The sequence below is a fragment of the Asterias amurensis genome, chromosome 9 (genome assembly GCF_032118995.1).
Source record: "Asterias amurensis chromosome 9, ASM3211899v1".
Classification (NCBI taxonomy): domain Eukaryota; kingdom Metazoa; phylum Echinodermata; class Asteroidea; order Forcipulatida; family Asteriidae; genus Asterias; species Asterias amurensis.
The window spans coordinates 9,795,367-9,812,731 of NC_092656.1; the positions used below are offsets into that span (position 1 = coordinate 9,795,367).

Here is a 17,365-nt window from a genome sequence, read left to right on the forward strand (position 1 = left end):
GGTTACAGCCGCCCAAACGCACCCATGTACGCGCACGTTTGGCGTGGAATTAGGTGTATGCTGGTCTAGCTATAGCGATCAACTTTGATCGTTGTCTAGCTAGGGTTCAAGTTTGATCGCTAGCCAGACCAGAATGCACCCCATGGCACTCCTAATGCGCGTGTACACAGTATTTGCGATAAGGTATAATGATAGTTTCTATAGGGACTGATGCCGAAAAAAAGACGCAAGTGATAATGAGAGACTTTGAAACGCTAGGTGGCAGCAGACTTACCACGTAAATTTCAATTGTTTACGCATGCGCACTATTACCAAGAACAATGGATTTTACCTGGTAAGTCTGCTGCCACCAAGCGTCCCAACAGTCCCATAATTATTGTCTCAGGAAAAAAAAAGTACGACTGATTCACACATGTTTCTAAATATATCCGTTACTTGCGAGCAAGACAACAGGAGAGCTGCCTAAGCACAAACAATTATGTTTAATACCAAAAGTAAATAATATATATTAAATTAATTGAAATAGTACTCACCGTCACTCCATTCTCACTCCTCCTGAAATTCGAAAAGAAAAGGGAAAGACAAATTAACATATTTTATCAAATCAAACAACATTTCGGAAAGTGCATTGCATGCCAGATCAGTTACTAGTCAAAATAAATATGGAACTTTAATATTAAATACTGGACATCTCCATAGACTACATACATGGAACATTATAAATTGTAAAGGCACAACTAAACTTCCGCTCAAATTTCGAAATATCCTAATATCCCAAAAGTCCCGTCTGATTAGCTAGCAGAGTAAATTTGAACAGCTTTACAGCGCTCCTCAGTTCATTAAAAACAATTGTTTTCCATTAAAGACACTGGACACTACTGGTAATTGTCAAAGACCAGTCTTCTCACTTGGTGGATCTCAACATATGCATAAAATAACAAACCTCTAAAAATTTGAACTCAATTGGTTGTCGAAGTTGCGAGATAATAATGAAAGAATAAACACCCTTGTCACACGAAGATGTGTGCATTTAGATGGTTGATTTGGAGACCTCAAATTCTAAATCTGAGGTCTCGAAATCAAGTTCGTGAAAAATTACTTCTTCCACAAAAACTATGTCACTTCAGAAGTAGCCGTTTCTCACAATGTGTTTTACCATCAACCTCTCCCCTTTACTCGTCACCAAGTAAGGTTTTGTGCTAATAATTATTTTTAGTAATTACCAATAGTGTCCACTGCCTTTAATAAGGAACATTTCTCTATGTTAAGTTTGAACAGGATGTTTTTAGCGAGGGTTGATGAGTGTTTGCAAAATAATCAAAAAGTGCACAAACACTGATAGACCGTTGACGAAATTACTGCTAGTAAGTCGTGTGTGTTTTTTTCTCTAACATTTTCGAGTGTTTGTTTACAGAAAGGTGGATTATGGTCAATATGAACGCTGCTTACGAGTGCCATTTTAAGAGAGCACTCTGTCAAGCCAACTGCAAAGTAACATGGTTAATCATTAAACAACCTTTCATCCAGTGTCAGTCACAGTACAGTTACCTCCATAAGCCAAACACATCAAAGGCTTTATAACACTTGCAGTTGTCAACTTATTTTTCGGTATAAATTGCAAAAATATTACTCGCAGAAACGAGTGTATTAAAAATAACACCAACATGTAGTTGTGCTGAAATATATTAGTGTTATTTTAACACTCTATGCAGAGTTTGATTCTTTCTTTGATATCTGCCTGTGACGATACCCATTATGTCAAATTCAGGACCCCGGTTTGGGCAGTGTATAACTAAGGCACAGTATTTTATTTTAATTAGATTCATCTCCGACAATGCTTGTAGGAAAGTGAGTCATTGCGAGACCACTTCACAAGTTCAACAAAATATGAGGGAAAAAAAAATGAAAAACACTCCGAGCCAAAAACATGTGAGCAATCTTGTTTGCTTGTGGAAAGATCAAAATTTTACGGAAATATTTTACCGCTCCGAAAAGGTTTGACGACCCGCGTAAATGTGAAAAGTTTCGCGGCCCACATTTGGGTCATGGCCCAAAATTGTTGTTGCTCTTAACAGACAAATCAGGTGGAGCGATAAATCTTTGACTACCGGACGGTTGTTGTACATCATATTGATTCAAAAAGAGGGGGTAAGCTTGCTAGGAGCATATTCAAAATGCAGTGTCTTGCCTACATGTATACCCCATTTAGATTGTGTTTCCAAGCACACAACTAATGGAGTTACAGAGCAGAAATAACAACTAAGTAAGGAAAAACTAAGACAGAGCTAAGTGACCACTGTCTACTTATAGCCATCCTCTTATGTTCTCCAGCAATCATACATGCTCTGAAATTTAATTTGGCCATCCGGATCCCAATGGCTTAATGGCTTTTCCCTTTTACAAGAGTTATGATTGCTTGTACAACAACATAATTACTGGCAGGAAACATACAAAAGGTTTGTAAAGAAACTCCATTTTTGTTTTCCATCCATCCCGTTCGGCAGTCTGAAAACCCTGAGGGCAGTGGCCTACGAGTAATACTCCATGGTTATGGCAACACTCAAGCAACCTATTGCAACCTAGTGCCAGAAACTGGCTGAAAACATGCTGAAAGTGTGTTTGCTTGGTTGAAAACGTGCTGAAAGTGTGTTAGTTTTATAGTTACTCCAATAGATTGTTTCTGGCTTGCCAAGTAGATTTCATTGAATGCTGCCAACTGTTTGATAGGATTTCAGAATCTTGAACTGCGCTACGTGATTTTCTGAAAGGTCAAACATGCGAATTGGTCTTCTTCATGTTTTCTCATCTTCCTTTCAAGTTCATCTCAAACAAGGCTGCTAAAAGCCACGCTGGGTATAAGGGCCTACAAGCAAGAGACAATTAAAGGAACACGTTGCCTTGGATCGGACGAATTGGTCTATACAAAGCGTTTGAAACCGTTTGGTATGAAATGCATTATGGTTAGACAGATGTTTGAAAAGAAGAATATAATTATCCACACAATTACCACTCAAAATTGCACGGTTTTCCTTTAACGTCGCGAACTAACACGGTCGGTCATTTATGGGAGTGAAAAATGTGGCTCCCATAAATGGCCGACCGTGTTAGTCGACACCCGTATGCATTTTATGACAAACGGTTACAGAACGCTTATCAAAGACCAACTCGACCGATCCAAGGCAACGTGTTCCTTTAATACGAGAATAACACAGAGGAGCTGAAGGTAGAAATTGCCGTGCCTCTTAAAACATTCTAGATTGTAGGATGGAGCGAAACATGCACAAGGCAAGGAGTTCAAAACAGATGCAGTACGTGGAATAAAGCTTTTGGAATGGCTCTTTGTTTCACATCTCAGCGACCAAGAGATGGCTGAGAGCAAGCATACAACCTGTTTTTACGCCCAAATACCCTGATAGAGCAGGAACCAGGTCAGATACACTGGTGGCAAGTTTACCATGAAAGCATTTTGTAAAATTCAGATAGAGGCTAGCTACAGACCTATATAGGGAAAGATGTTGTGAAGTTGATCCAAACCCTTCCATCAGCGAGATCAAAACGCTTTTGCACTCTTTCTAATAGAATGACGGGCACAAGCTTTAAGACAAAAAGTACAAAAGTACTCCGAATTGGGAACGCATACTGTGCATTTCGCGTAAGCAGACAAAAACACTATGCAATGGGCGGGCCATGAAAAACATGGCATCTAATACACCATTACTCCATGTCCACACTTTACACCCATCACACAGGGGATTTATTGCTGCATTAATGGGGCATGTTGGGGGGGGGGGTGGTGGAAGAAGGATGGCAAGTAAAAACATTCTGTTACTCATGGCATTTACTTTACTTTGCTTTACTAAAAACATGCTTGACTGAAAAAAATAAGGATAAACACAAGACCTTTTCATAGCGCTGCTAACCGTAAACACAACATGAAAATAAATGCTGTCCTACCAAGATGATCGCCCAAGTTTGGTTTGCTGACCTGTGAAATACGCTTACACCTTAGCAACAAATAGTTCTGCTACAGTTAGTACGAACATGTGCTTATCGTTTAGCAGGGCTATGAAATTGGGCCCATTACGCAAGCCCTACCTATGTGACCGTGCGAGCTTCAGAGGGTCACAAAACAGAGTTGAATGAATTGACTACTTCCAGCTCTCTTCTATTTTAAGATAATAATGCTTTCCCAGTTTGATGCTCCAACAATAATCTAAAAGGATCCGAGAGGATTGAAGGAGCGTAGTACAAGCAAGTCAACGACCGAGTGACTTCGGGGCCTGAAGTGGTGTAACTCTATCCGCTAAATAGACCCAGGGTATACAAGAATTAACATTACTGCAGCAACAGGCAACGAGCGATTGTAAGACGAAAGCTGTGCTCGGAGACGACTCGACATAAACCCCTCCAGCGAATCTACACGCTGAAGTCTGGGGAAAATGCCCTCAAGTCCAGACGGAGAGGAAGCCAGAACCATTTCTTTTCGACATCAGTTGCCAGAGACCGAGGAGTGTAATTGACGTCCATGATAGGTAATCGTTGCAGCCCGTCTGGAGCGGCAATTCTCAAGCATTTTCAATTCGATATGATGTTTATTCCATACTCATTTTGGAAAATAATTCAATAATGAGAATTGATCAGGTCGTAGAAAGGTAACACAATCAAAAGCGCACATAAGGATAAAAAAATTAATATATAAATAACTAAGAATGAACTACAAGAGAGGAGCGAGGGCATGAGGCAGTTAGAGAAGGCTGGCTGTATAGCAGACAATCAAACAAAAAACGAATCACGAAACAAGACAAGACAGACAAAACGAACAATTATATTACAAAATGCTGGCGACAAAATACAAAGAATTAGAGGCACGAGCCGTCGAATTTCACCAAACTCTTCCAAACTTAGGATTAATCTTAGTTAACGAGTAAAGTTCCGTACCAATAGATATTATAAGCATTCATTGAACCCATCCTTAGTTAGACGAGTTACTCGAGATAAAATATGGTTTCGTGAAATCGACTGCAGGCTAACAGAATCGACAACATGAAATATATAAGTTAGTGAAGGAGGGAAGCTTTTACATCCCGGTGTCTCGTATCCACCTTATTCGTGCATGGTATCGCATCATATTGCCCTTTTTCAAAACGACCTCGGCAGATGCATTATTAACATTTTCGATTAGCTTCTTATTTTCCCCCGCCAAATCCATTAAAGGCATCGAACACTGTTGGTAATAAAACTGCAATTCAAAACAATTATTCAGCAGTTTTTCCTCCACTAAGAAATTAAGAATAACAAATGTAACTTGCTCTATAGTCGATGTCCTGTGTAGCATCATTGATATTTTCTTACATTTCAGTCTGAAATTTGAGTACAAGCATAACAACCATCCTTCCACATAAAAACACAAGAAGCAATGTATACAGGACATTCATGTATCCCTTACAACTTGAGAGGCATCCGTTAGTCTGGTTTTTATTACAATCTTCACCGGTGGGATGGGTAAACGCCCTATAGCTGTGATATTAAGTTCTTGTTTTCAAGTATAGACACATTTACTTCGATATGACACTTCCGCAAATATGAAATGTCGGCACTACAGATCGAGACGATCATTGTGCAGTATCGACTTTGCACATCCCACCCAGACGCTCCGTGAAAAGGTGATAACAAAGAGAAAGAAGAATGTACAAAAACAGATAGGACATTAGAAGCATTTTTGTATGATTTTATCAAATTCAATGTTTTGAACCACTATCTCAAGCCTGACACTGAATGAAAGCGATTGCATGCATCCATGGCCCTGGTCATTGCCTTGGTGCCCTTCAATTGCTCCTTTAGACATTTACAAATTCGTCATGGTGTGCCCTTTACCAGAATGGAAGAGCCTTGGTGCCCTTGCCCTTTCGTCCTTCGGATGGGACGTAAAGCCGTTGGTCCCATGTGTTGTGTAACGCATGTAAAAGAACCCAGTGCACTTATCGAAATAAGAAGGGGTTCGCCCCGGTGTTCCTGGTTGTGGCTGCTTAATGCGCCGTAGCACCTTGTAAACCCTTATAAGGTGCTAAATAATTGGGTCTCGGAATTCATCACTGCAATAACCTATCTTTCTGAAAAAGTTTGTATATACTCAGCGCCTTGAGCACCTTGTTTGGTGGATACGTGCGCTATATAAGACTTCGATATTATTATATTATTATTATTATTATTAAACATGAAGCGTACACGCTTGCCGGATAGTTTTAAGGTAACTGCCCCAGCCTCAAAAACAAAACAAGCAGAGGAAGACGACGACGAAAAGACACAATTCAACAACAACGTGCTCATCAGCAAAGTCAGCAAAACACAACAATCACCCACGACTCCAATGCTTACTTGCTTGCTTAAGTCGAGTGGTGTCATCTGCCTTTCTGTCCCCACATGTTGACTTGAAATCTGCTGATTCAAGTCCCGTGTCCATTTTAAGAAGTTGGGACCGGTCTACAAGGTTTCCCAGGTTTCCTCCCCCACACTCGCCTCCAATAATACACACACACTTCATCAATGATTTAGTTTAAAGACAAGAAGCATCTCTGGCCAAGCTTCACCCTAACTAATCAGATCCACCACACAGCCCCGAATAACATCACATCGTGCACCACTCACATTGATCCACTCCAACAGTAAGATCTTCATATTAGATAAACAAAACCAAGTCTCTCGATCGTCTATCCCTCAGGAACCCGTCTTTAGGTCTCGAGACAACAAAAACATCGTTGTCAAAACACCGGAAGGACTTAGAGCCAGTTTATAAAAATTTTGACCAAACCAAATTATTTCAATTTCCAACATTAAAAGCCTGAAACATTACTCAAGAGTAAAACGTCTCAAACCTGCATTGTATTCAAAAAAAAGTAAAAGTAATTACAAATTATTTTCAATGCCTTTTTTTTTCTCCTGTTTCCCCATGCTTCTTGGGTTGCTTTTTTGTCTCTTTCTTTATTTTATTGATTTGTTAAAGTGATTTGAAGACATAGTCATATTGATAATCACATTAAGGACTTTCAAAACTCACTGTTTGTAAGGAACTGCGCGAGCATTGCATGTAGTTGGATTACATGGAGTCTTGCTATAAAACATGAGTTTTGTGGTTTTAGAGTGGATTCGGAGAATTGATGTATGCGCAAAAGTGTGCAATAATGCACAACTGCCTAAATACGACACAGCACCAAAGTCAATGCAAAATGTTAGGGGCACAAGGGGGGAAACAATTTTTCGAGGAGGGGCAATTCTGGCCGATGTTATAAAGGTAGTTTCCGTTTTCATTTATTCTTAAACAAGACTATTTTCAGAGCTCTTATATGTAAACCTCTTTTCATGGCACTTTTGTCACTTATTTGTCGTGAGTTTAAAAAAAACCCAAATAAATCGTCTCTATGCGTGTAATGGAAAAACAAAAATTCAAACATTGAAATTGTCATAATAACGCTTAATAGAATATAGCAGGCCCGTATGCTTCGTTTTTGAAAGGGCAAGGGCACCAAGGCATTTTCTCCTTGGTAAAGGGCACTCTATGGGGATATTGTGAATTTCTACTGGAGCATTTCAAGGGCACGAAGACACTACGGTAATCGCCTTCGCTGCCTACGTGAAGTATCCGTTCTGATGTAACATTACTCTGGTAAATTTCAAATCTCAAAAGTCAATGATTTCAACATGATAGGGCACGGCAACAAAACCATCAAGTACATCTATCGGCAGGCCCCTTTCTGTCTGGACAGAGTACTACATGTACAGACCAACACAGCTGTTGATTTTAAACACCACACTCCGGGGCGCAATCTGTCAGCCCAGTTCAGCCGGGGAACATCTCGCACTTCACCGGGGGAAAAATAATAATAATAATAACCGTATTTATAACGCGCCTTTTGCCAAAGGATACAAAGCGCCAGGTATTATTACTGCAAGGAGTGGGTGAATTTTTGAGATATAAGACTTAATCCTTAAGCACCATGTAATGGTTTACAAGGTGTTGTGGCGCAATATGCTGCCAATCCAGCCAGGAACACCGGGGCGAACTCCTTCTCTTTTCGATAAGTGCACTGGGTTCTTTTAGTTTTACACAACACATGGGACCAACGGCTTTACGTCCCATCCGAAGGACGAAGCAATGGTTATGTGTCTTGCTTAAGGATACAAGTGTCACGGCTAGGGAATCGAATCCACACTCTGCTGATCAGAAACACCAGAGTTTGAATTCGGGATGTGTGTGTCACGCTTCTCTCAACCCTCGTCGTGGAAAACACAAGAGCCTCGTAATTAATTTACTTTCTCTGCGTCCGCATAAAACAAAAAATTGTTTTAGGAAACTATTTTGAAGTCTATTGTAGCGATTTGAAGTCATGGACAGGGTGAGAGTCTCCCAACCATAAAGAAAAGAGTGCAACATTTATAAAATGCATAGGAAAAACCAGGAGCACATGGTCAGAGAACATTTTTGTTTCTTTAAATTAAATCGTCAAATCAAATCGTCATTAAAGGCAGTGATGGACACTATTGGTAATTATCAAAGACTAGCCTTCACAGTAATCTCAACATAAGCATAAAATAACAAACCTGTGAAAATTTGAGCTCAATCGGTTATCGAACTTGCGAGATAATAATGAACGAAAAAATACCCTTGTCACACGAAGTTGTGTGCGTTTTGATGGTTGATTTCGAGACCTCAAGTTCTAAATCTGAAGTCTCGAAATCAAATCCGTGGAATATTACTTCTTTCTCGAAAACTATGGCACTTCAGAGGGAGCCGTTTCTCACAATGTTTTATACCATCAAACTCTCCCCATTACTCGTCACCAAGAAAGGTTTTGTGCTAATAATTATTTTGAGTAATTACCAATAGTGTCCACTGCCTTTAAAGGTCCACGTAAATAGAACACATAAGGATTTATCAAGAAAATGAAATCTTAATCACCGTGCCGTGAGGACCGCTTTCAGCATATTGACATATTTCAATTCTGTTCATTGTTTTATATTTATACTTAAATGAACAGCTCCGATGATACTAGATTCATTTTGGCGATACGTTTATATGATATTTTCTTCCGATCTGGACTCTTGGGCGCATCAATGTTAAACTTTAAAAAAATATTGTCTGGGAAGTCTTGCGTGGGAGCATGCAGGCCAACGCAATCTCTGCAAATGTTTACCGTATGTCTCATCGTATGTGCATGAGCAACTTCCTCTTTCAAATCCTCACATCCTGAACACTGCCCTTAAACACACAACATGGTCTCATCTATGTTTGCCAAACGTCATCCCAAATTAACCATCTCAGTATAAGTCCAAATGCTACGTCAAATTTCGCTTTTTTTAAGTCGGGCTTAGTCTTAACTCAATCCGCGTTATCCCCGTATTTGAAGCTCTGATAATAACCGACAACACAGAGTGAACAGCTGGTCCGTAAATGACGTACCAAACCCGGCCCTCAAAAAAATTGAAGGACCATCTCCCCCCCCCCTCCTCTCTTAACCTTTACTCTACGCAACACTCAGAATGGCTATCTTGCACATTATTGTATCGATACACGCATTCCACAAAGCGCCAGTGGTTGGTGTGATGTGACTAAAGGCACATTGTCAACGGTCGACGATTTGAAAAACAAACTTGACTTAAGATTTTCAAAATTGAAATTTGTCTCGATTGACGTAGTGATTTTATGCGTATCGATTTCATGCAAAGTAATCGCTTTTTCACTATTTTCTCGTGGCCCAGATGGCCGATCGGTCTCAAACACAACAGGTTTTTTTCAGTTGATGCAGTGGATTACATAAAGTGCTTACACTACGAGCAAGTGTTTTGTTAGAAAAAACCAATCATGTATAAATGTACCTTTAAAGTAAGATAAATTTGAGTATTTTTGTAAAAAAGGACTTACGGAATGGACCGGTGGAAGAGTACATCAACGTCTAGCTTGCCGGCACTCTCGAGGACACAGTAACTCGCCGCTCCGAACGTAAACTTCCCCCGTAAATCCTCTGAAATTACGAACAAATATAAAAGATGATTATAATACTTCATTATCATTGGTACACCAATGGTTGACAAACGAGTAGATTCATCTCCATCATCAATTAAACTGTTTTATAAATTCCCTCTCAATGGTTTTAAAAAACAGTCATTTGGTCCCAGTTTTGTTTGACTTAAATAATGGTTTTAAGTCCATGCGTGTTGGGCTTGGGGAATCATTTCATAAATGTATCTAAAATATTAAATATTCAAATTTAAATCCTCTAATTTACAATAAACACATTGGGAAATATGCATCAACTCCTTTTCCCCATCATGAATGGCACTTGACACTATTGGTACTAACTCAACAATAAATGGTTCGCATCAAAGCGTACTTGGTAACAAGCTATGGATAGTATAAAACATTGTGAGAAACGCTTTTTGAGAAGGGGGTAGTTTTTCTTAAAGCCATTGGACCCTTTCGGTAAACAGTGTTGTCCAAGGCCCACACTTTGTGTACCATAACTTCTATATCAAATAACAAACCTGTTATAATTTAGGCTCAATCGGTCATCGGAGTCAGGAGAAAATAACGGAAAAAACACCCTTGTTTCCGCGCGTTTCGCCGTGTCATGACATGTGTTTAAAATAAATCCGTAATTCTCGTTAACGAGAATTTATATTGTTTTGCTGTTTTCTCAAAAAGTAAAGCATTTCATGGAATAATATTTCAAGAGAAGTCTTTAACCATTGCCTTCTGTAAACCCTGTAAGTTATTTGTAAATCTGTGAACTTTTTTTTTTCTGAACCGAAAGGGTCCAATGGCTTTAAAAGACTTCAGACCCTAAGCCTTTTTTGGTATCTGAAATCACACAATTTTGTTCAACGAGGTTGTTTTTCTTTCATTATTCTCTTGCAATTTCGATGACCAATTGAGACCAAAATGTTCACAGATTTGTTATGTTCTGCCTACGTCGGGATGAACCAAGTGAGAATACTGGTCTTTGACAATGACCAAAAGGTGTCCAACCCCGATTTCACGAAGCGCTGCGACGCGTCGCAAGTGCAAGTTGCGACCGGTTACACGTCGTAAGTTGCGCTGCGTATGAAATCCATTTCATCAAAGTTACGATGCGTTGGATACATCGCAAGTTCCTTGACAACGAGGAAGAACTCGTCGTAAGTTACGACTACCCATAGGGTCGTCGTAAGAATGCTATGTTTCATTTGTTTACGCACAAAATGCATGAAAGGACATAACAATTACCACACGTAACTTCCGTGAACCAATCGGGAAGACACTAGACAACAAATGGAAATTACCCCCCCCCCCCCAAAAAAAAAAAAAATAAATAAATAAAAGGACGGGTAAAAGAAAACAAACACACGCATAACAAACGAACACACAAACTAAAACAACTCAACAAATTAATAATTACAAACCAACCAAAAAAACCCAAACCTAAACACTAGTCCGAAATGGTTGAGTGTCTGCCATCTTGAGTGAACTATAACACACGACTGTTTCATGCCCAAGCTGTACACAACATAAAACAGCCAGACAAAGAAAAATACAAGCGGACAATTTCCTCGAAGACTATAATACAACGGAAGCATTAGCAAAAAAAAAAACCGAGAAGTCTTCTTCAAGGTCTGCTCGCGATTAGAGTCATACGTCTCGCCAGCTCCAACCCGAGCCAACGAGCCATAGCGCGCCTAATTGAGCTTGATACGAGATACCATTCTAATCAAGAGCTCGTCGTGTATGATACTTAGCATTGCAAGGTTTCTCAAACCAGCCACTCAAGCCAGACATCCATTTTAACTTTTTCTTTTTTTTACAGGTCGATGTACATGCAACCTTGAGGTCTACTTGGCTATTAGACATAATGGTTAGGAATTTCTTGTACACATGCCCCCGGCTTTTATTTGTTGTATTGCTTCATATTGAAATGAAACGTGGACATTTTGAGACGTACGGATGCAGAACGTGCAATTGTTCTGTGTAACAGTAAGTGCAAAGAAGTACCTCTTCTGTCAATTATTGCGTTTAAGGAGTGTGTTTATTTATATAAAAAAAAATAAACTATAGCGACGAGAAATGGATCACTCGATGATCTTAACAAGAACAGTGTTACTGTTTTAATTAGAATTTTCTGCCGGTTTATATTGTCTATCTGATGTTTAGATGTCGAGTTGGTACTGTCTAGTCCTTGGTCTCTTTGTTGTCCCTGTTTGTTTGTCTTCTATCCATGGTTTTCTTGTTTACTACCCTTTAGGCCTTTTGTTTAATATGTGATTACTTTTTCGGTGATTTATTGTATTTGTACAACATTTTTTTGCTGTGTGAGGTTCGTGTTTTATGTTTAAATTAAAATATGTTTGTGTTACTTTACTGGAACGTGCTGCTGACGACATATGATGTTATGTGACGTCACTCACCCATGATCCTCAACAGAATATGGTTATGGCTTAAGGTGATTAATAAATAACTAAAAGAATCTCAGATTTTTTTTACAATTTTTGAGATAGTATATTTCCAAAATCCAAAACATCATCCAACGACTTTGCGCTGCCAGTTTCAACATAAATTCGGACCGTACTGGCAACTGCAGCCTTGATGTTGACTTTTTGATCATGTGCTATGTGTCACGTATGTGTGTCGTGTGAATACACGGGCTCGTGATTAATGTGAACGTTATATCAATTACGTTTGCGGGGCGCTGTGTAATGATCCATTAATTATAACTGTGCCGGGGCGGGAGGAGGTAAAAACAATGGACACCTTTGGTAATTGTAACGACCAGTATTCCCACTTAATGTATCCCAACATAATGCAATACAATAACAAACCTGTGACAACTTTGAATAAATTGGTCGTCGAAGTTGCCAGAGAATAATTTAAGAAAAAACATCCTTAGTGCACAAATTAGTTATAAGCTAAGCTAAGCTAAGCCTAATTAAAGGCTTCAGGACTGAACATTTTTTACTTTTTAAGTAAGAAGTTACCTCTTTCTCAAAAACTTTGTTTCTTTAGAGGGAGCCGTTTCTATAGTGTCCGATGCCTTTAAAGGCACTGGACACTATTGGTAATTGTCATAGACCAGTCTTGTCACCCTCAATATAATGCATAAAATAACAAACCTGTGAAAAATTGAGCTCAATTGGTCGGCGAAGTTGCGAGTGTGCTTTCAGATGCTTGATTTCGAGACCTCTAATTCAACTTCTGAGGTCTCGAAGTCAAATTCGTGAAAAATTACTTTTGTCTCGAAAACTACATTACTTCAGAGGGAACCGTTTCTCACAATGTTTTATACTATCAACCTCTCCCCATTACTCATTACCAAGAAAGATGTTGTGCTAATAATTATTTTGAATACTTGTTCCTCCTACCTGTTATCGGGACATTCGTTGTTTCGTCTTGCAGTGTTTTAGCCTTGTCCACCAGGCCCATAAGACGGGGATTGTTGGAGTCTGCTGAGGAAGGCTTAAGGCCGTTGACTCTCTTCTTTCCTCCTAGGATGGAGCGAACAGCAGCGTGCCTGAACCTATAAATATTAAAAAAAAAAAAAATGGGACAATTGAGAAAATATAATACAACCAAAATTATTTTAGGCCGACACAAAAAGAAATGTGTTGATTATCCCGAAATTTGAACAAACCATCACTTTAATCTTTTTAGGGGAGTTTACCGAGTTGCACAGGAGTTAACCTTATAATACTGTGCATTTTTGTTGGTAATTTATACCATCGGTCCCTTAGGTTGGTAATTGTTTCCAACAGCTAGTTCTATTCTCTAATAAATTGTCCATATCGAAAAAGTACAATAGCACACTTGAAGTTGCAAATCGTCGAGATACCAATAAGACAATTTTATTTCATACTACTCTTCACCTTATGTCAAAGGTCAACAAAGGTCAACAAAGGTCAACAAAGGCCAACAGGATCGACATGGTCATAGAGTGTCCGTTTATCAATGAGGTTTAAACAAAATTCCCAAACATTGTTTGTATCTGGAACACACATGACCAAAAAAAGGTGCAACTCGAGGCCTATTTATTAGTGAACAAACAATACTATTAATTAGTAACATCACAGAGGATTGCATGCTGAAGAAAGGGAAAAAAAAGGAAATGAGAAATAAATGATGAAGATGGTGATCAGGATGATGTGAAGGTAGTTGTTAATAATGACAGAGTATGGAATACACCGATAACGGGGACGACTGGGGAATGGACAGTTAATCAAAAGTGATGAGCTTTGACCGATGTCCCTATGGAAACACGTTTCCTGATGATCAATCCAGTCTCTGGGTGTATGTCAAACAGCTCAGTAGAGCATGAAACCCACGTTAAATGCTAATTAATGTAATGACCAAAAGCACTGGCTGCTTGAAGTCTTATTCCCCTCACCCCCCCCCCCCCGCCCCGCCCATGGACTGGATGCAATTATCAAAAAAGCTCATCGTGTAATAATACAGTTCCGACTTTCTTCTTCAACATTCAATCAAACCGGATGTCAAGATAGAATTGAACTCAAATTGTGACTGACGTAGAACCTATTTTTACCATTAGATATTTGGGTTTATGTCCCCCCCCCCCCATAATTATTAATGACAATAAAAACATGCATTTGTTTTAATGAGCTTTAACAGTTGGTTGAATTGTTGTTGCAAATTTGATGACCAATTAAGGAAATTGCCTGCATTTTAATCCCGGTCATATTGGGCCATTAAGTCTGACGGTAATAATTACTCCAGCAATTACACAAACCCCCAATTAAAGAAGCAATCAAGAGGTTGATAGTATAAAACATTGTGTGAAGCGGCTCCCTCTGAAGTGACGTAGTTTTCGAGAAAGAAGTAGTTTTCAATGAACTTGATTTCGAGACCTCAAGTTTAGAATGTTGAGGTCTCGAAATCAAGCATCTGAAAGCACACAACTTTGTGTGATAAGGGTGTTTTTTTCTTTCATAGTTATCTCGCAACTTTGACGACCAATTGAGCTCAAATTTCCACAGGTTTGTTATTTTATGTATATGTTAAGATACACCAAGTGAGAAGGCTGGTCTTTGACAATTACCAGTAGTGTTCAGTGTCTTTAAACTGAATGTCCTTCACATCTTCCATTTGTATCAAGAATACAAATCCTCGATCAGCATATACCTCAACAATAGTTCAAAACTGTTCTACCACAGTTTTATTTGAGTTACACATTACCTCTAACACAAGCTACTCCCAGCACCAGACTTAAAAACACACCATGCAATGAAGATATCAGGGTACATAAATTGCCGTTATTTTTTAAAACAATTTTTAAAGATTGAAATACGTTACATTTTTTAGTATTTCTCACATCAGATTGACCAGTTACCATTAAAGAAAGTCAACATGTATGAAACGTCACATGTCCGGGCAAAAGGATATGCAACCGTTACCCTTTTTTGTATTTTAGGTCATCTGCACCTGAACAGTTTGCATGATATCAGACCAGGGGTGGATTTCACAAAGAGTTAAGACTAGTCTTATCTCGAGTTAGGACCAGTTACTCGTCCTAACTTAGGACTATCCATGCAATTTGTATATCTCCTAGGACTAGTCCTAACTCTTTGTGAAATCGACCCCAGGTCCAAGTTGCGCATAAAGTCCATTGTGATTTTAAAAAAGGCGGGAAAATATGCACGGCACAAAAATGTTAGCTACAGTTTAGTGCCTTTGCCAGGACCAAGTTTCATAAAGCATGTAAGCACAAAAACGTACATAAGCACGAACTAATCTTGTTTATGTAGAATTTGAGAAATTGATAAGCAAAACACGCTTATCAGTCAGAATACCATACAGTTACCATTGCTGCGACTGGTACTCCGTTTTTTTCTTGCTTAGCAAAGAAATTTGCCAAGCAGTGTTTTCTGCTCAACAGCTTTATGAAATTGAGACCATGTCGTCCATCTCTGTTTACACATTCTGAAGGAAACGGGTTTCCTATGTGTTGTACCCTGATATTGAAATAGAACACACAGAATTGGGACCGACACACAGTCTAATCACATGTCAACCTTAACTGAAGCGGTAAATTTTATGTTTCAATCCATCCAATACTTTTTCTTCTCTTGTACTTTTGACAGAGAATTTATAACCTAAAGCAATTCGTAATCTATATGCCAGCCCACGCACCACTTTGATGCTCGGATCTGGGGGCATTTTGGCACTACTGTGTACAATGAGTACCGCCACAGAACAAAATTGAGTCGGTTGCCAGATTAGTCTGTGGGCACGAACCCAAAAAGAACTAGATACCAAGAGAATGCTGTGCTACTACGCGCATGCGCTGCAGTTGCCTGTGCATGCAGTCAAAGCGCTTCCTCACTTTGGCAATTGTTTCTGACCCAAATAATTCCCTGAACTATTGAATTAATCAGCTTTCAGATGGAACTAATCTTGTCATTTTTCAGCCGATAAATTTTGTTCCGCTAGTTGTGCATTTATTGTCTGTAACCTAATGAGCTCATGATGAAATAAAGAACCAAAAAAGCAATTCGTAATCTAGATGCTATTTCTGGGCCAAATAATTCCCTAACGGCTTTATTGGTATGAACTATTTAACTAGCTTTCAGATGGAACTAATCTTGTCTTGTTGACAGCTCATATTTTGTTCAATAACCACTAATTGTGCACTTAATTTTCTTAACCCAAATGAGTTCGTTTTAAATGAAGAGCAAGTACCAGCGCAAGTGGCACACGAGACAACTTGGAGTCAACCGACTGCAGTGTGGGACCACTTTGGAAGCACATGATACGTTTTTTTTTACTTACAAAAGTTATGTCCTCAATAAGAATTATGTAAACATTCAATTGAAGATGCCTTTCCTTCTTTGAGATTGACTGTAACTGATTGCCTTCAAATTGCCTCCTCTGACAGCACCCTTAGATACGAACAGCGCAAGCCGTAGATGCGCAGTGCGCAATCCTAAGATATGCACAGACAAAGCCTTAGATGGACATAGCGCAAGCCTTAAATGCGCACAGCTTTTTCTTGGTTCTACATAATACTACACACTGATGAATGGATGATGACAATAATGGTTTCCTACAGTGCTGGTGAACTCACCCGTACCCTGTCAGGCTTTTATGTGAATATAAACATGCAAAACTGGAATGAAAAAGAAGTAACAACATGCCACCGTTATGTTTCAACAAATGTTTTACAAAACCATTCATGTGCTATAACCAACAACCCCATGCCAACAAAATGTAAAAAACGAAAAAACAGCAACACCGGCATTCTACTACACATCATGTTTGGTTCTAGCCATTTTTACTTCGTTGAATGAATGCAAAAACAACAGCATAAAACAAACAAACAAACAAACAGGACAG

The 17,365-nt window shown here is 39.1% G+C and overlaps 1 protein-coding gene across 2 annotated transcripts in view; it reads right to left on the reverse strand.

The window, feature by feature from the left end:
* LOC139941949 (sodium/calcium exchanger 3-like) overlaps positions 1–17,365 on the reverse strand; it is a 74,122-nt gene that overhangs the window by 18,163 nt on the left and 38,594 nt on the right. Inside the window, exons 6-9 of one of the 2 annotated variants that reach the window (XM_071938594.1) lie at positions 17,097–17,138; positions 13,384–13,538; positions 9,917–10,016; positions 534–555 (exon numbers count right to left, since the gene is read on the reverse strand). In XM_071938594.1, coding sequence (XP_071794695.1) covers positions 534–555; positions 9,917–10,016; positions 13,384–13,538; positions 17,097–17,138 — 319 coding nt within the window. The remainder of the gene's footprint in view (positions 1–533; positions 556–9,916; positions 10,017–13,383; positions 13,539–17,096; positions 17,139–17,365) is intronic. The other variant, XM_071938595.1, reaches the window with a different exon arrangement.